At 45.7% G+C, this 20,705-nt stretch overlaps 1 protein-coding gene across 2 annotated transcripts in view; it reads left to right on the forward strand.

Annotated features, from left to right (window-relative positions):
- Positions 1-20,705, forward strand: part of LOC120946921 (alpha-2-macroglobulin-like protein 1) — a 221,074-nt gene that overhangs the window by 152,214 nt on the left and 48,155 nt on the right. For both annotated transcript variants that reach the window (XM_040361745.1, XM_040361746.1), the window contains exons 26-27: positions 10,485-10,641; positions 14,372-14,437. In XM_040361745.1, the coding sequence (XP_040217679.1) occupies positions 10,485-10,641; positions 14,372-14,437 (223 nt within the window). The remainder of the gene's footprint in view (positions 1-10,484; positions 10,642-14,371; positions 14,438-20,705) is intronic.

Raw genomic sequence — 20,705 nt, forward strand, 5'->3', positions numbered from 1 at the left:
CAGATCGCCGTGAACGGCCAATCGGAGTGGCCGTTCAGTAGGCGATCTGTGCGGCCAATGAGAGATGATCTCATATGTAAACATATGAGATCATTTCTCTTGCCGGCTCTCACAGACAGCGGTGCTGTCAGGGAGAGGGGAGACCGGTCGGTGTCTCTTGTACATAGAGACACAGATCGGTCACCTCCCCCAGTCACCCCCCTTCCCCCACAGTTAGAACACTATATAGGGAATACATTTAACCCCTTCCTCACCCCCTAGTGTTAACCCCTTCCCTGCCAGTCACATTTATACAGTAATTAGTGCATATTTATAGCACTGATTGCAGTATAAATGTGAATGGTGCCAAAAATGTGTCAAAAGTGTCCGACGTAATGTCGCAGTCGCAATAAAAATCGCAGATCGCCGCCATTACTAGTAAAAAAAAAATAATAAAAAATAATAATTCTGTCCCTTATTTTGTAGGCGCTATAACTTTTGCGCAAACCAGTCGCTTATTGCGTTTTTTTTTTTTATAAATTCTTTATTTTACATTTTTCAACATCTTACATTGCCTTGAACCCAGGTTAGTATCACATCAAACAATATAAACAGTTTTCTATTACTGTATTTCTTACATTTCCAAATACTGTTATTCCTTTCTATCCCTCTTCATCCTATCATATCTTTCCCCTTGGGCGTGGTCTTCCCCGGTTCAAGGCACTACAACCCCCCCCTCCTCCCCCCCTACCTCCGAGCCCTTCTCTCGGCCACGAAAAAAAAAGACCAAACGCGCAAAAAAAAAAAAAGGCACTTCAAGCTTCGACGCCTCTCCCTAGTCTTCCCCCCCCATCCTCCCCCTCCCGCGCCTCCCATCCAACATAGGGCCCCCATATCTCCCTCACCCTCTCCTCCCCCTCCCTCAGGGATGCCGTAAGGTTCTCCATGCGTTGCATTTCCTTGATTTTAGCTAGCCATTGTGCTTTACTTGGAGAACATGTGCTCTTCCAAAGCACCAGGATACACGATCTGGCTGTGACCACTAAATGTCTCAAAAGGGATCTTTTGTATTTCTCAGTTGACATAGGTATATCTAATAGCAAATAAGTTGACGGTTCCTCCCCTAGTGCTATCTCCGTTATTTCTTCTATCACTTCAGATACCATTTTCCAGAAATCTTTAACCCCCTCGCAATTCCAAAAAATATGTAAGAGTGTTCCCTCTTCTTTTTGACATCGCCAACAAATATTTGACACCTGAGGGTAAATCTGGTTTAATACCTCTGGTGTCCTATACCATCGGCTCAATATCTTATATCCTCCTTCTTGAAATTTGGATGCTATTGATGCTTTATGGTTAAATTGGAAGATTTTTTTCTTCTGAGTTTCCGTGAACCTAACCCCTAGGTCTCCTTCCCACTTCTGGATAAAGCCTATCTCTCGCGGAGCTTTTATTTCATTTATCAAGGAGTAGAACAGAGAGAGTGAGTGTCTCACCGGTTCTCTCCTAAGACACATTTTCTCGAACTCTGACGGTGTTTCTCTCACCCTAATGTGTCCCCGTATAGATCGGAGAAATCCCCCTAACTGTCTCCTCCTGTAGGGGTCTAAATACTCGGATAAATCCCTTTCTATTTCTTCATTTGTCATTACCCGATTCTCTCTCTGAAAATGTATCAATCTAGTTTGTCCGCTATTTTTTAAATTCGCAAACCCTGGGTCCCTCAAGCCCGGGGCGAACGCTGGGTTCCCCAGGATTGGTGTCATCGGATTCGCTTCATTTTCGTCTTCTAGGTTTTTGAATATCTTTTTAACAATGTTAATTGTCGTCCCTATCGTCGGGTGTCTTTTCACTGTCTGAGGTATCACCGCTTTCGAGAGCCATATTAGTCCCTCCAGTGGAATCTCCGTCATTGCTTGTTCTAAGAGGATCCAAGGTTTGTTTTTTGGCATAACACACCAGTCCAGAACTCTCGACAGGTGTACTGCCTCGTAATAAGCTAGCGGGTCCGGGAATCCTACTCCCCCCTTTTCCTTAGGTAGTGTTAGGATATCTCTTCTTACTCTAGCCGGTTTCCCTGCCCATATGAATCCCGCGAACTTCGCTCTGATTTCTTTCAGGACTCCCTGAGGTATTCTTGTTGGGATTGTCTGTAATAGATACAGTAACCTCGGCATTGCATTCATCTTTATAATATTGATCCTACCAAACCAGGTGAACACCTCCTTATCCCATTTCTGTAAATCTTTTTTCAATTGTCTTGCCAGGGGTGCTAGGTTTAACTCATGTATTCTACTTAGTTTCTTCGGGATTTTAGTACCCAGATAACCTATATGCGAGTTTGTCCATCTGAATGAGAAGAAGCTAGTCATTTGTTGTTGTTGTATAGTGCTCATCTCTACCCCCATTGCCTCCGATTTATTATAGTTTACTCTAAAATTTGAAAGTTTACCATACTTATCTATCTCCGCTAGCAGTGGGGGTAGAGATATCACTGGTTCCGAAATAAAAAACATTAAGTCATCAGCAAATGCCGCTAATTTCTGTTCTCCCCCCTTAGCTTTTATACCTCTGATATCTGTACTTAATCTTATTGTCCTCAAAAAAGGCTCTAACGTCAAAATAAAAATCAGTGGTGATAAGGGGCAGCCCTGCCGTGTCCCGTTACGTATTTCGAAGGGTTTTGACATCATACTGTTTATCTTAATTTTCGCTTTTGGTCTAGAGTATAAACTCATGATCCATCTTTGCATCCCCTCTCGCAGGCCTATATGTTGAATGATTGCTTTCAAGAACTTCCAATCTACCCTGTCGAATGCTTTTTCAGCATCAGTAGATACTAATACTAAGGCGCTTTTTATATGTCTGCGAGAGGTGGATAGCATTTATTACTAGTTGGGTATTTTCCCTGCCTTCTCTTCCTGGCGTGAAACCCACCTGATCTTGGTGTACCAGGCCAGGAATATGTGGCAGTATTCTATTTGCTAGGATCTTTGCGAAGATTTTCAGATCGACATTCAACAATGATATTGGGCGATAATTGGCGCATTGCGCTGGGTCTTTCCCCTCTTTCTTTATGACCGCTATGTGTGCCATAAGAGTTTCCTCTGGCATCTCCTGTCCCTCCCGTATCGAGTTGAATGCATCTAAAAATCTCGGCAACAGCTCCTCTACATATGTCTTGTAGTACAGAAGATTGAAACCGTCTGGTCCTGGTGCTTTACCTGGTTTTAACTGCTTTAGCGTATTTTTAAATTCTTCTGCTGTTATTGGGCTTTCTAAACTTCTTCCTATTTCTTCTGATAGCTTCGGCATTTCTGACTTCTCTATGTAATCTTTTACTTTTCCCTCCCTCTCTCCAGTTTTTTCTAAATCCTGCTCCCCCTTCAACTGATACAAACTCACATAATAGTTTCTGAATATTTCCGCGATTTCCTGTGGGGATTTCGTTATCCTGTCTCCTGATGTTTTTATACCCTCTATATGGTTTTGCGCTCTTACCTCTCCTAAAGCTCTTGCTAACATTTTACTTGGTTTATTGCCAAATTCATAAAAAGCTTGTCTACACCTTCTTAAGGATGCTTTTGCTTTATCCGTTAGCAGTGAATTCAGTTCCTCTCGTGCCTTCCTCAGCTTCTCCTCTACCTGTATTGCTAATGATTTTTTATGTGTTTTTTCTAATCTACGAATTTCTCCTAACAAAGTTTCCATCTGTGCTCCTATCTTACGTTTCCTATGAGTCCCCAAGGATATCAGGATTCCTCTGACATAACACTTGTGTGTTTCCCAAATACACATTGGGGACACCTCTCCCGCCACATTGTTGGAGAAGAACAACTCCATCTCCTGAATTATCTTTCCTTCATATTCTGGGTCTCTTATAAGGGACTCATTGATTTTCCATTGCCATTCCCGCGCTTCGGCACCCCCCCATTTTAGTATACATTTTGTCGGTGCGTGGTCTGATATTGAGAAGGACCCGATGGAAGCCTCTTCTATACTTTGTAAGGAGTTTTGTGATATAAATATATAATCTATTCTAGAATAGGTTCTATATTTAGCTGAAAAAAAGTGTAGTCTTTCTCATGGGGATGGTTGGTTCTCCAGCAGTCTGCTACCTGTATCTCTTGTAGAAGTCTATTTGCTTTGCTTAGTTTACTATATGCTAGATGTGAGGTTCCCCTCGATGTATCTAAAATCGGATCCAGGGCGATGTTTAGGTCTCCTGCCATTATTAAAATCCCCTCCACATTCTGTTGTACCCTGTTTGTGTACCTCTCCAATGCTGCAACTTGACCTTCATTGGGCAGGTATACATTTACCAGGGTCACCTTCTGGTCGTTAATGTATCCTTTCACAATAAGGAGCCGTGCTTCCTCTTCCTGTATTACACTTAATTCTTTCCATGAAATCATTTTTGAGAACATAATTGATACTCCCTTTGTTTTTGTTAGAGATGAGGAACTATGATACACCTTTGGGAATCTATAATTTTCTAGCTTTGGTGTTTTTTTTTTTTTAAAGTGAGTCTCTTGGAGAAATACTACTTGTGCCTTCGATCTCCATAATTCTGCCATTAGTTTTGATCGTTTCTCCGGGCTATTCAGCCCTTTGACATTATAGGACATTACCATGATTTTTGACATTTTGAGATTTTGCCGGGTTCCCCCACGGCTCCCTCAGGGCTGGGGGTCGAGGGGAAAGAGGCTCCCCTCGGCGGCAGAGGCACGCGACCAGAGAGAGGGAGAGATGGCGGGGAGAGAGGGAGAGTGCCGAGAGAAGCGAAAAAAAAAAAAAAAAACAGCAAGGGCCCGCTCCGATTAATCCCCTAGGATCTCAGACGGACAGCAAAAAAAAAAAAAAAAAAAAGGACCCCCTAGCGTCTCTGACTTCCCTCCACACGGAGGAGAGGCGCTATAATGGGGATCGGTATATGAGCACGGAGGCGAGTTGCGCCTTCGCATGGGTCCGGGTGCCCCTCATCTATTTATCTCTTATAATCCCCCCCCCCCAAAATCCACGAGATGGAGAAGGGAGGGGGCCCAGGCGGGGAGAGGGGAGGGGGGAGGGGAAACCCTCCCCCCCACCCCCCCAAATAGCCCCCGATCCCCCCGCCACCCCGATCCCCTCATCCACATACAGCAACCTCCGCATCCACATAATCACAGTGTTATACATACATTTTATATACACCACGTTCCCCTCCTCCCCCCTCCCCCCCGTTCTTCCCCCTCTCTCTCCGCCCTCTGCTCTTAAGCTCCTGGTAGTTTCACATTATGCCCTTAATCTCGACCCTTCTTTTCATTAGCTTTGATGATTGCTTGCTACCTCCTCTCCTCCACCAACCCCTCCCCCCTGCCACCCCCCCTCCCTACCCAATCCTCTGTCGTCTCCCACCCCCCCCCCCACAAATTTATCCCTCCCTATTCCCCCCCCTCCCCGTGTTGCTTCTATAAATTAGCCCTATGTGGGCTATGTAGACCCCCTCATCTTTAGTGTCTTAGTGTGCCTAGATAGTACTAGACATTGTCCAGTGTCATACATCCCTCTATTAGTACCCTTGTGAGGGATTACTCCCGTGCTCCCCTGGATCCCTACGCTGCCCCTCCCCTGGATTCCAAGCGACTAACTCATACCCCCCCCCCCCACTCTGACTTATTCATATAGTGTTTAACCCCCCTTATAGTGCTATAATTGGTGAGGTAATGACCTCTCCTAGGCCAATCCACCCTAGCCCGCCCACCCCCCATAGCCCTTTCCACTTACGTGGGGTGTAGGAAATGTGAACACCCAGGAAAAAAAAAAAAAGGGAAACACCAGACCGGACTATAAATAGTAAAACGTGAAAATCCTATTTTGAGAAAAAAAAAAAACCCCGCCCTCCCCCCCTCAGACCCCGAATGCTCCTATCCCTCCACCCTCCTCCCCTCCCCCCACCTCCCATCCAATTCCTTCCCTCCCTGTGGTGGACAAGGAGACTGGTCATATCCTGCATCTCTTAAACACTTAGACACTTAAACACAAGCATAACACTATTACACCATCAGTGGAACATCAATATCCAGTGTCTGGGCAAGGTCAGAGAATAGTGACCTTTCCGGATTATAGGGTGAAAAAAGAGCTCCAAAAAGGACTCAAAAAGGTAAACTGGAAAAAAAAAAAAAAACCCACCAAAAATAGACTTTGTTACATCTGTACACACCCCTTTATCCGGGCTTAACCACTCTCTATTCAAAATACAAGGTATTTCTCTAAAAAAAAAAATAGGAGAGAGAACGGGAAAAAAAAAGAGAAAAAAAAAAAATTCCTTCCAATAGAGGAGAGAGAGAGAGAACCAAAGTCCGCGAGGAGAAGAAAGGGAATGCAAGTTATTATCTCATGTCCTCTCTTGGCTCGCGTCTAGTACAGTGCTTCCTCTCCCACATCTTCCAATCTCGAGGGTAGAATCTTAAAAATATCTTTGCTGGTTTTACCATATCCCTTCACTTATCCCTCTTCGCTCTCTGTATCTCTGGTTCTGCAATAGACAAATCCAGCCAGTTTGGAACTTCTATGGGCGTTGCTCCAAGAAATTCAAAAAGTGCCGGGAGCTGGGATGGTTCTCTTAGATTGAAATTTCTGCCTGCCCTTTTTATATTGATAGCCAACGGGTACCCCCATCTGTATATGGCCTCTTGAGAGCGTATATGCTTGAGTAACGGCCTCAGCAAACGGCGTCTTGCTTTTGTTTGCCAGCACAGATCTGGAAACAGCTGTATGCTCGCCCCCTCCCATATCATATTTCCTTCTTTCCATACCTCCCTCAGAATGTCCTCCTTTATTCCAAAGAAGTGTATCCGACAAAGAACATCTCGAGGGTAACTCTAATTCCGTGCTGTAGGGATCCTATGAACTCTATCCAGTTCTATTGGGGATCCTGGGCTTTTTTTTAGAATTTTATTAAAAATTGACAGGACGGCTTCTCTTAATGCCGCCCCCTCGCAGCTTTCCGGTATACCTCTTATGCGCACATTGTTCCTTCTGCTTCTATTGTCAGCCTCTTCAGCCTTTAATTGTAATCTAATCAGCTACTGTTGCTGCATATGGACTTTTTTTTCCCAGTGCTTCTAACCTACAGTCCCCTGTGGTTTGTTGGCTCTCTAAGACAGATATTTTTTGTTCCCCGGCAGACACTCTTACCCGCACCTCCTCCATTTCCTCCTTCAACATGCCTGTCATAACCATCAACATTTTTTGAATGTCCTCTTTTGTCGGGAGGGCCTGAATAAGCCTACTTAATTGTCTGATATCAAGAAGTGGCTCTTGCTCAGATACGTTCGCCATCCCCCCTGTATTCTGGGGGTCAGGCTGTATGTCCTCCCCCACAGGACCGCCATCCTTCTTTACTTCACTAGACTTTTCGCCCACCTTATTATCCATGTCCCCGTCTTTAGCTTCAGGTGTGGGTAGTACGGACAATGTTTCTGTAGGCATTGCAATATAGCCCCCCGCCAGGTCTCGTGTATCTAGTGTAATTAGTGATGTAATTACTGATACTAGCTGTACCTCTGCAGAGGGGTGCAGGGTGCCTCTGAGCTGCTCCTCCGTTCTCGTCTCCACCTCCGGGGCTACTGCGGTACTTCCTGTCGCAGCTATCTCCCTCAGCGCCACCCGGGTCTCCGCTGTACTCGCTGGGACTGTAGATATTATGGCCCCCACCGCACCAGCGCCCAGCTGCTTTCCTTCTGCTTCCGCTATCCCCACCGCCGCTACTCCTGGTGTTACAGCGGCGGCTTGGTAGGAGCTTTCTATGAGGGATTTCCTCCTTAGGGTGCTGCTTCCACCGGCGTCCACCTGCTCTGTACTCTCCCTCCTCACCGTCATGTACCGTGTTATGTACGAGTGACCGGGCGCTTGTGTGCCTCCTGAGCTTCCAGCTCTCCTTCCCCGCCGCGACATCAGCTGTTTGATACTGCTTCGGAAGACGCTTTCTCTGCCAGCCGCAACGAGCGCAGGGGGGGGGGGGGTTTCGAATCAACCGCTCTCCTATCGAAGCGCACCACGGACCTCAGCTAGACCAGCGCGCTCTCACTCCTCCATGCTCACACCACCGTCCCCGGAAACGGCGTTTTATTTTTTGACTAAATATGAACTGTAGAATGCGTATCGGCCTAGACTGAGGATAAAAACATTTTTTTTTTAAAAATGTAGCTATTTATTATAGCAACAAGTAAAAAATTATTATTTTTTTTTTTCAAAATTGTCGCTCTATTCTTGTTTATAGCGCAAAAAATAAAAACCGCAGAGGTGATTAAATACCACCAAAAGAAAGCTTTATTTGTGGGAAAAAAAGGACGTCAATTTTGTTTGGGAGCCACGTCGCACGACCGCGCAATTGTCAATTAAAGCGACGCAGTGCCGAATCGCAAAAAGTCCTCTGGGCAGGAAGGGGGTTTAAGTGCCCAGTAAGGAAGTGGTTAAAAGGGGGTTACCAAGCAAAGTAAAATCAATTGCCTATACATTGTGATTCTAAATAAAACAGATCTGTAATTTTATTTTATATAGAATCTCCTAAGCCATAGTTTTGAAACTAACTTTGTTTTCAGTTATCAGTTATCATTATTAACATAACCACACTACTGTATGTTTTCAGTTTTTACCTTTACTTACATTGGCCCGGATTCAGAAAACAGTTACGAAGGCGTATCTCCGGATACGCCGTCGTAACTCTGAGTTGCCGGGTCGTATCTATGCGACTGATTCAGTTACGCATAGATTTCCCTAAGATCCGACTGGCGTAAGTGTCGTACACCGTCGTATCTTAGGCTGCATATTTACGCTGGCCGCTAGGTGGCGCTTCCGTAGATTTACGCAAGTAATATGCTAATTAGGTAGATAGGCCGATTCAGAAACGTACGTCCGCCCGGCGCATTTTTTTACACCGTTTACGTTCGGCTTTTTCCAGTGTAAAGTTACCCCTGCTATATGAGGGGTATCCTATGTTTTTTTACGCCGTTTACGTTCGGCTTTTTCCAGTGTAAAGTTACCCCTGCTATATGAGGGGTATCCTATGTTAAGTATGGACGTCATTCCCGCGTCAAATTTTGAAAATTTTACGTTGTTTGCGTAAGTCGTTCGTGAATAGGGCTGTACGTAAGTTACGTTCACGTCTTAAACATTGACAATTTGCGGCGTAATTTTGAGCGTAATTTCGAGCCGTTCGTAAAAAAAAACTTCAAATACGCGGGGTCATATGTAATTTAAATAAAACACGCCTACATCATCCACATTTGAATTAGGCGGGCTTACGCTGGACCACATACGTTACGCCGCCGTAACTTAGGGCGCAAGTTCTTTCTGAATACGGAACTTGCGCCCTAATTTACAGCAGCGTAACGTATCTGAGATGTGTTACGTCCGCCAATAGATACACCAATGTATCTGAATCCGGGCCCCTGACTTTTTTATTCATTATGGCTATTGCTCTCTCATTTAGATGATGCTATACAGCTGTGGCCAAAAGTTTTGAGAATGAGACAAATATTAATTTTCACAAAGTCTGCTGCTTCAGATCTTTTTTGTCAGATGTTACTATGGTATACTAAAGTATAATTACAAGCATTTCATTATTGCCAATCACATTAAGTTTATGTTTATGTAGTCAATATTTGTAGTGTTGTTGACCCTTCTATTTCAAGACCTTATGGCGAGGTGCTCCATCATGCTGGAAAAGACATTGTTCCTCCCCAAACTTGGATGATTGGGAGAAGTTGCTCTCAGAGGATGTGTTTGTACCATTTTTTATTCATGGCTGTGTACTTGGGCCCCTTTCACACTGAAAATTGTGTGTTTTTTACGGCCATTTGCCGCAATTTTGATGCAATTTCAAGGAACGCCTGTGTAAACTTGAGGTCTATGGACCTCAACTCGCATCAAAGTTGGACCAAAGTAGTACAGGGAGTCGGTGCGACTTGAAGTCGCACAGATATGAATGGTTATCATTGGGAATCATGGGGTAAGACTTGTCATGCGACTCTGATGTCCAAAGTCACAGGAAAAGCCACACAAGTGTGAAAGGGCCCCAAGGCAACATTGTGAATGAGCCCACTCCCTTGGCTGAGATGCAACCCCACACATAAATGGTCTCAGGATGCTTTACTTTTGCAATGACACAGGACTGATCATAGCGCTCACGTTATCTTCTTCGGATAAAGGGTTTTTCCGGATGGCCCAAACAATCAGAAAGGGGATTTATAAGAGAAATTACTTTACCTCAGTCCTCAGCAGTCCAATCCCTGTACCTTTGAAAGAATATCAGTCTGTCCCTGATGTTTTTATTGGAGAGAAGTGGCTTCTTTGCTGCCCTTCTTGACACCAGATCATCCTCCAAAAGTCTTTGCCTTACTGTGTGTGCCGATGTACTCACACCTGCCTGCTGCCATTCCTGAACAAGCTCTGCACTATAGAAATTGTAACTGTTTTTAGAAATGCTTTTATTTTTAAATGGAGCCTCTCTTCTCCTGCAGGATCACAGCCTTGGTAATTAAGGCTCTTAATTGTGCTCGGCAGTTTATCCACGTAGATGAGAAGGACATTCAGAAAGCTATACACTGGCTGGAAAGTATACAGTTACCCAGTGGATGTTTTCATAGTTCTGATTCCTATTTCTACAATGACATAGACGTGAGTAATTCAGATCTTCTGTACTAATATCTTGACACGTACTGTATCTTATAAATCTTTAATTCTCTCACCATGTGGGAAATATGGATGCGCTTACGGCAAATCGCTACTATTTGCCTGGATGTCTCTGGTGTCTATAAATTCCTTTCGGCAGGGCTTTTTTTCAGGGGGAACTCGGTTTCACCACCTCTGGCTCAGACCCTTTGGTGCCTGCTCACCACAATCACTTGTAAACACAGAAGTCTGGTTTCTGTGTTTACAAGTGATAGCTCTGCACTCTGTATGTAACCCCCTGAATTCTGCACTGTATGGAATGCAATCCTGGTATTTAATGCCCCTTTAAGACCCTTCTACTGTTTGTGAAATATGAACGGGGTCGTGGTTGAGTTCCTGCACCTATTTTCTGAGAAAAAAAGCTCTGCCTTTCGGTAATAAGGAATGAATATGCAACCAGCAAAGTCAAAACCAGAACACCCTATTCACATATTTTTTTTCAAGTTATGAAGTACTGAACCCAATAGATTGACATCGAAACAACTAGGCTTAGACTTCAGTAGTAGAACTTAGCGATAGCAGTCTCCATATTTCTGTCATCACAAGTTTTTTGGAATCCTTCCTGCCTGCAATATGTATATTAACCTTCTGTTAGTAAATGTCAGTGATCTGCTAGAAGATGTGAGAAATATGAAGGCATAGCTCCCCACTGTCCCTGATTAAGAACAAAGTCCCTCTTTCCTCCTGAATTGTCCCTCATTTTGGTCTGATCTATATACCGTATTTATCGGCGTATACCCCGCACTTTTTTCCCCTTAAAATCAGGGGAAAATCGTGGGTGCGCGATATACGCTGATACCCGCTTCCCGCACTGTGTTTGAACGCCGCCGCCGACATATACCGTGCGCAGTACACTCGGGTACACTCGGCCAGGCTCGGCTCTGCTCGCGTTCACGCCCTGTGCCGCCTCCTAGCCATTATGCGAGAGGAGCCGAGCGTGGCCGAGCGTGCCCGAGTGTACTGCGCTCGGTATATGTCGACGGCGGCGTTCAAACACAGCGCAGGAAACGGGGATCGGCTCAAAAACATCGCGGGAGAAGCGGGGAGGACACCACCAGGGCCGCAGATGGACGCCGGACCGGACGAGGCCGCCGATGGACGCCGGGCAAGACACCAAACCTGTAAGTAATTAATTTTTTTTTTTCCAGGAATTTCCATTCTAGATCAGGGGTGCGCGCTATACGCCGGTGTGCGCTATAGGAAGATAAATACTGTAGTTAAATATAAAATGCACTATTTATAGTTCAAAAAGTGTTTCCCAGTGCTAAACGTTTCATCCAGTTTCAAAATTTCTGCATTGGTAAATTTTACAAGCCAGTATAAAGGAATACAGGCAGTCCCCAAGTTACATACATCCAACTTACAAACAACTCCAGACAACAGGAAGTGAGAGGAAATCTACCCCTAGGAAGGGAAATTCACTCCTGTAATGCCTTGTAGACATGATTGGAATTTCCGATGGAAAAAGTCAGACGGATTTTTTTTATCGGATATTCCGACCGTGTGTGCCCCATCAGAAATTCCGTTCGTCTGTATGGAACTCCGATGGAGAAAAAATAATGCATGCTCAGAATCAAGTCGACGCATGCTCGGAAGCATTGAACTTCTCAGGTTGTCGTAGTGTTGTATGTCACCACGTTTTGGACGGTCGGAGTTTGGTGTGTACGCAAGACAGCTTGAACGGAATTCCTTCAGAAAAATCCATCGGAGTACGGGGCATATGAGTTATAATGCTTTATCATAAATCCTTGTTTCCATGACAATACAACATTTTCAAAATCCAATTGTCACAGGGACAAAAAGTGAGGTGAAATCTTCTGAACAGGGTACACAAACAGCAAAACAAACATTGCAGGGGTGTTACCCCTTCCCTATGCTATAACACTTTAAAAATATGTTTTTGGCTGGAGTTACACTTAAAATATTTACCTGTTTCAACGTATATACAAATTCAACTTAAGAACAAACCTACAGACCCTATCTTGTTCGTAACCCAGCAGGGGGTGTGTCCTATCTATGCCTACATACTTTTGCTAATAAGTGTCCCTTGTTCCCTTCTCAAAAAAGTTGGGTGGTATGTAAAGGGTAAACATGGCTTACAACATCCAGACACAAAGTCCTTTATTAAAAAAATGTGAAATCCCCAAAAATGTCCCACAGTGTAAAACCCAATGCTTCATTAGCAACCACTGACGACAGGAAGCTGTCTTGTTCATCAATGCTGAATGTCCTAAAAGTGTGGCGCTCAAAAAACATCCAGAGCTACGCCTAGCGACAACTCACATTTATGGATTTTTCCTCATAGAAACAATACAAACCTACAAATACTGGCACAGCCTACAAAGATAAAGGTGTTCTCCCCTTGGAAACAACACAGAATCCAAAACCAATGACAAAAGTTCAAGTAAAAAAGGAAACCACAACCTAATACATGTTATTACATTACACAGGACATATTTTATTTAAAGGGGTTGTAAAGGTTCCTTTAAGCTAGTGCATTGTTGGTTCACTTACCTTTTCCTTCCATTTCCCTACTTAAAGGAGTTGTAAATGAAAAACATTTTTTGCCTAAAATTAATGTCTGCAAGGTAGACAGACAGAATAGTGTAATGATTCTGTTAAAAAAAGAGTAAATACCTATTAAATTCCTTCATCTATATCACCTCCGGCGTTCTAGTTTTTGTTCTCTCATTCACTTCCTGGTTTGCGGCGCTCGTTCATGTAAGAACTACATTTCCCAGTATGCATTGCGGCAGGCCCAGTAATTCACACCTCCTTGAAGTCTCTAACATGTAGAGAGCGTCCTGCCAGACAGATGTAGTTCCCAGGAGGGCGGCGAGCACGTCACTGACCACCGCAGTAAAGCCTCCCTTCACGGTGGTGAGTAACAATCAGACAAGCAGGAAGTGAACAGAACAGAGAAGAAATAGAGCAACTTCTGAGCAAAAACGAACAATGAGGAAGTGAAAAGAGGAATGTCTGCAGGTAAAGGATGCTTATTAGGAAAAATGTTTTCCTTTACAACCCCTTTAATAATAATAATAATAATAATAATAATAATAATAAATGTTTTTTTCCTTTGTCTGAATTTCTCACTTCCTGTTCTTAGTAAGCTTGCCCCCATCATCCGAGTCGTTCTGGCTGGGGGTTAGTCAGTGCGCTCGCCCCCTCCCTTGGGACATCCAAGGGAGGGGGCGAGCTCACTGACTAACCCCAGCCAGAACGGCTCGGATGATGGGGGCAAGCTTACTGAGAAAGAACAGGAAGTGAGAAATTCAGACAAAAAAAAAATTTAGAAGGAACAGGTAAGTGAACCAACAATGCACTAGCTTAAAGGAACCTATTTAGAAAATAAAAAACAAACCTTTACAACCCCTTTAAAATCACTTGTACCCACAATAGGATAAGCATAAAACAATAATAAAAAAAAAACTACCAACCCAACCCCTAATGGGGACATGGGCAGCATTAAAATCTGACAGGAGTTGTATTGTCTTTACTCTGCTACTGTCTTTTAGCAGGAGGAGTGAGACTCCAGATGTAAATAGAGCTGGGGATTATGATGGGGGAGATCTGATCTTTTAGAGACCCATGAAATGTGGGGATTTACTCCTGTTGGCTGCATAACTGGTACATCACTGTTGAAATGCTGACCCTTTAAATGTATTTTTTTCAGGATGATGAGATCACACAGACTGCTTTTGTTCTCATCGCTCTACTGGAACATCGACTTGTCCATGATGTAAGTTCTTTGATCTTATCAGTCTTCATATTTTCTTAACCACTTAAGCCCCGGACCAAAATGCTGCCTAAAGACCCAAGGGGTTTTTACAGTTAGGGACTGCGTCACTTTAACAGACAATTGCGCGGTCGTGCGACGTGGCTCCCAAACAAAATTGGCGTTTTTTTTTTTTCCCACAAATAGAGCTTTCTTTTGGTGGTATTTGATCACCTCTGCGGTTTTTATTTTTTGCGCTATAAACAAAAATAGAGCGACAATTTTGAAAAAAATTCAATATTTTTTACTTTTTGCTATAATAAATATCCCCCAAAAACATATATAACATTTTTTTTTCCTCAGTTTAGGCCGATACGTATTCTTCTACCTATTTTTGGTAAAAAAAAATCGCAATAATCGTTTATCGGTTGGTTTGCGCAAAATGTATAGTGTTTACAAAATAGGGGATAGTTTTTTTGCATTTTTTTTTTTTTTTTTTACTACTAATGGCGGCGATCAGCGATTTTTTTCGTGACTGCGACATTATGGCGGACACTTCGGACAATTTTGACACATTTTTGGGACAATTGTCATTTTCACAGCAAAAAAATGCATTTAAATTGCATTCTTTATTGTGAAAATGACAGTTGCAGTTTGGGAGTTAAACACAGGGGGCGCTGTAACATTTAGGGATCACTGTGTGTGTGTTTACTAGTGTAGGGGGGTGTGGCTGTAGGAATGACGTCATCGATCGTGTCTTCCCTATAAATAGGATGACGCGATCGATGTGCCGACACAGTGAAGCACGGGGAAGCCGTGTTTACACACGGCTCTCCCCGTTCTTCAGCTCCGGGGAGCGATCGCGACGGAGCGGCTATAAACGAATAGCCGCGCCGTCGTCCCGGATCGCTCCTGAAGCCACGGGGACCGCCGCATGTACCGGAGGGGGTCCCGATCGGACCCCCGACCCACATCAAGCAGGGCACGTATATATACGTTGATGTGCCTGCCTGTGCCATTCTGCTGACGTATATGTACATGAGGCGGTCCTTAAGTGGTTAACAAGTCAGACAACCAAAAACAGCACAAAAAGTGACATGAAAGTAAACTTCCATGCATGACTTTTACCTATAGGTAAGTCCAGGGCTGGTGCAAGGACTTTTGACACCCTAGGCGAAACCTAATTTCTTTCTCGTACATCACGGGACACAGAGCAGCATATTCATTACTATGTGGGTTATATGGAGTACCTTCAGGTGATGGACACTGGCAATCTCAAACAGGAAGTGCCCCTCCCTATATAACTCCCTCCCATAGGAGGAGTACCTCAGTTTTTTCGCCAGTGTCTTAGGTGTTGGTCATGGTTTAGCTTTGCCTCCACATCCTTGGGATCAAGGCAGGCTAACCGGATCTGTCCAACGGCCTCAGTGCTAAAGTGGACAGTATCCGGACCCCAAAGCCATGGGGTTTGCCCATAACGCTTCTCTTTTTAGAGAGCTGGACCCTGGGCCCAGGACTTAGAACCTTGGGCATCTAAAGCTCCTGTTTGCCAGGGTGCTATATGGGCCCAGGACAGTGGCTCCTTCATAGGAACCCAGGGCCTGAAGGTCTAGACGCCACCCACGGAGATGGGGGAAGATTGGACCTCTTGCTGTGCAAAAGTCCTGCGGCATGGAGCAGGTAAGTATTGGGGAGCCTGCGGAACTTGGTTCTTAGCAGATTCCCTGGAGGGAGGTGCACAGGGGGTCATGCCTGGGTATGCTCTGCATTGGCAAGGAATCACTATGTCTATGGTCAGAGACAGGATGATTCAAATCTTTTTCCCCCAGTGATAGGTGTCCTCCCTGGTAAGTGTTGTTTAGCTGGGTCTGCTGCGCTAGGTGTGGGATCTCTGTGAAATACAGGAGCCGTGTTTCCCATGCTAAGAGGAGGTCTGTGACCTACCTGAGGGCTTACCTGCCTGGGTGCTGCGCCGCTCCGTCCTCCTCCATGTGCGATGGCCCCCGCCGACGGGGGCGCGCGCGCGCGCGTGCCCGAGATATGAAAGTTTTTTCGCGCCATTGGCTGGGGTGGGGGCGCATCCCTGTGGGCGGCGATTTACATATAGGAAGGGGAGGCCCTTCCAGTAGCTGCCAAAAAGCTCAGTGTCTTCCTGAGTTACAGAGGAGGAGGACGCAGTGCGGAGCTCGCTGAGGACACCCAGTGGCGGAAGGAAAGATTACAGTCGTTTTCTAAAGAATAGACTGTCAAACCTACAGATAGGTTTCCTTTTCCTTTTTTTCAGCAGATGGCTATTGGCAATACTTATTAGGAGACAGAGTATTTTCTTTTCCTCTTCAAAAAAAAAAAAAAAAAAGGATATATAAAAAAAAAAAAAAAAAAAAAAAAAAAAAGAAGAAGAAAAAGGGAAAGTACTTCTGATCTCCCTTCTCAGTTTGGGCGTTAGTCTCTATCGTTCCCAAACCGGCAGATCCCCTTAGCTACGTCTGTGGCTGGGTGATAGCAGGTGTACCTCGGTATTGTACCATGGCTTCTAGGTCAGAGGGTACAAAGGGTGGGGATTCCCCCGCAAAATCCGAGGGCTCAGACACGGCTATGCCGCTGCTCTCCCCACAGGATATATCAGGGCACGCCCTGATGGGACCTGGGGGATCTGGTGCTGGGGCTGGTCCAGTTCAGTCCAACCCCGGCTTTGTCACTGAGAGGGTGCTTGCTGTTTCTTTAGGAGAACTAGAGAAAAGAATGGCAAAAAGAATAGCTAAGGCTATATCGGGTAGAAAGCGGACTAGGTCTCCGTCACCCGAGCAGGAACCCTCAGACTCAGAGATCCTTTCCCTAGGAGAATTGGATAATCCCGACGTTTTGGACCAGGGTGGTTCAGAGATCGAGGATCCGGATACTGAGGAGTCTAGTTCAACCTCCCAAGGGGAAAGTTTGTGGGTTCAAGCTTTAACGGACATGGTCCATGAGGCATTTAAGTTACCCATACCAGAACCTCAAGTATCGGCGGTTTCAGCTTTAGGCTCATTAAGAGCGCCTCAAAGCAACGCAGTTTTTTCCGGTCCATCCTCTACTCGAGGATGTCATATTTCAGGATTGGATCAAGCCAGATAGAGTCTTTTTACCACCTAAAAAATTCTCTGTTTTATATCCTATGGAGGAGAAATTCTCCAAAAGGTGGGCGCCCCCGGCGGTGGACGCAGCCATCTCCTGTGTGAACAGATCTTTAACTTGCCCTGTAGAAAACGTACAGGTGTTTAAGGATCCGGTTGATAAACGCTTGGAAACATTACTTAAGGCCTCCTTTACTTCAGCAGGGGCGATAGTTCAGCCCGCTGTGGCTGCTATTGGAGTTGCCCAAGCATTATCAGATAAGACTAAGCAAATGCTTAAACTGATCCCTGCCCAACAGGCAGAGGAATTTTCGGATTTACCCAGGGCTATACGCTTTACGGTGGATGCTATCAAGGACTCCATCCAGCAGGCGTCACGTTTATCCTTATTTCTAATCCATATGAGAAGGCTCTTATGGTTGAAGAATTGGGAGGCTGAGCCCCCGTGCAAAAAACTCCTGGTAGGGTTTCCCTTCCATGGAGGACGTCTCTTCGGAGAAGATCTGGATAGATATATTCAGACTATATCAAGCGGCAAAAGCACTCTCTTGCCAGTCAAGAAGAAGGCTCGAGGGCCCGCATTTAAGCGCCAGCCCTCCCCGGGGCAGGGGCCCTCTAATACCAAACAGTATCGACGGCCTCCTGCAAGATCAGGATTTAACAATAAGCCGCATGGCCAAGCCACGGGGGGCAAGAAGCAGTGGTACCGCAAGCCTGCGAAGCCAGCCCCCAAGTCGGCCTTATGAAGGGGCGCCCCCACCCACGATGGTGGGGGGAAGGCTGCGTCTCTTTGCAGAGGTTTGGGAGGCCAGCATTCCCGACTGCTGGGTACGGTCTTCCGTGACCACGGGCTACAAACTAGAATTTCTAAAATTCCCTCCTCCTCATTACCAGGAGTCAAGAGTACCAGGCGACCCTGTGAAAAGAGCCGCATTGATGGCGGCATTGAATCATCTGCTATGCCAGAAGGTGATAGTAGAAGTACCAGTCCGGGAACAGGGATTGGGGTTCTACTCCAACCTGTTTATCATCCCAAAGCCCAACGGCGATGTCAGGCCAATCTTGGACTTAAAGGGAGTAAATGCGTACCTAAAGGTCCGCTCATTCCGGATGGAAACTATTCGGTCAGCTGTCGCCGTGCTCCAGAAGGACGACTTCATGGCGTCCATAGACATAAAGGATGCTTACCTTCATGTGCCAATTTTTCAGCCACATCAAGTATTTCTACGCTTCGCGGTGGCTCAGCGTCATTTCCAATTTGTGGCGCTCCCCTTCGGGTTGGCTACGGCCCCCCGGGTATTCACGAAGGTCCTAGCCCCAATCCTAGCCAATCTAAGGACCCAAGGGGTCACGGTCCTGGCTTACCTGGACGACCTCTTGGTCGTAGACCACTCGTCTCCTGGCCTGGAACGAGCAGTGGCCCTCACGGTTCAGTACCTCGAGAGGTTCGGCTGGGTCCTAAATCGAGACAAGTCAGCATTCCTGCCCACAAGGCAGCTGGAATATCTCGGCATGAGATTGGATACAGAACAACAAAAGGTGTTCCTACCCCTATTAAAGGTCAAGGCCATCAAGGAGCTAATACAAATAGTTCTAAGAAAGAAAAGGCCAACTGTTCGCCTATGTATGCGACTACTAGGCAAGATGGTGGCCACATTCGAGGCGGTTCCGTACGCTCAGAGCCACACTCGCATCCTGCAGGCAGCCATCCTGTCAGCATGGAGCAAGAGGCCTCAGGCCTTAGAAATTCCTTTGCCACTCTCACCAAGAGTGCGGCAAAGTCTATCTTGGTGGTTAAACCCTCAGAATCTCCTGAAGGGAAAGACTTTCAGTCCTGTGACCTGGAAGATAGTAACCACAGACGCCAGCCTGATGGGCTGGGGAGCAATTTTGGATGGTTGCACTCGCCAGGGCACTTGGGCAGCGGCAGAGAAGCAGTTGCCCATCAATATCTTGGAGCTCAGAGCTGCTCGACTAGCCCTCAGGGCTTGGACGTCCAAACTACAGGGGTTCCTGGTGAGAATACAATCGGACAATGCCACGGCGGTGGCATATATAAATCACCAAGGGGGAACCAAGAGTCAGGCCGCTCAGAAAGAAGTGAGCTTGATTTTCTTGTGGGCAGAAGCCCATGTGCCCTGCATATCGGCTATATTCATTCACGGAGTGGACAACCTACAGGCGGACTTCTTAAGTCGCCAGACTCTGTTGCCGGGGGAGTGGTCTCTGCATCCACAGGTCTTTCAGACACTCTGCCAGAAATGGGGAGTGCCGGACGTGGATATCATGGCATCGAGACTGAACAAGAAGCTAGACAGGTTCATGTCCCGCACAAGGGATCCCAGGGCCTGCGGAACCGATGCGTTAGTTTGCCCTTGGCATCATTTCAAACTTCTTTATGCATTTCCCCCACTCCAGTTACTACCCCGCCTGCTGCGCAGGATCAGGGTGGAGCACATACCAGTTATCCTGGTAGCTCCAGCATGGCCCAGAAGGGCATGGTATTCACTAATCCTGAAGATGGTAGTGGGAGACCCTTGGACTCTTCCTCTACGACCAGACCTGCTATCGCAAGGTCCGATCCTCCACCCTGCCTTACGGCATCTAAATTTGACGGCCTGGAAGCTGAATCCCTGATTCTCAGGGGTAGAGGTCTGTCTCAGAAAGTAATCTCTACCCTAATCAGAGCCAGGAAACCGGTCTCTAGGGTGATTTATTACAGGGTCTGGAAGGCCTATGTAGGCTGGTGTGAGTCCAAGCGATGGCTTTCTCGCAAATTTACCATCGATAGAGTATTAAGTTTTCTCCAGCTAGGAGTGGATAGAGGACTGGCATTAAGCACAATCAAGGGACAGATTTCAGCTTTGTCAGTATGGTTTCAGCGGCCACTGGCCACCCACTCGCTAGTTAAGACCTTCATTCAAGGGGTCTTACGTATTAATCCTCCAGTTAAATCCCCACTTTGTCCGTGGGATTTAAATCTTGTTCTGTCAAGTTTACAGAAACAACCTTTTGAGCCGTTGGCTGAAATTCCTTTGGTTTTACTGACAAGGAAGTTAGTATTTTTGGTTGCCATGGTTTCCGCCAGGAGAGTATCGGAACTGGCAGCCTTATCCTGTAAGGAACCATATCTTATTTTACATAAGGACAAGGTCGTTCTCCGCCCTCATCCTTCCTTC

The sequence above is a fragment of the Rana temporaria genome, chromosome 8 (genome assembly GCF_905171775.1).
Source record: "Rana temporaria chromosome 8, aRanTem1.1, whole genome shotgun sequence".
In the NCBI taxonomy this organism is placed as follows: domain Eukaryota; kingdom Metazoa; phylum Chordata; class Amphibia; order Anura; family Ranidae; genus Rana; species Rana temporaria.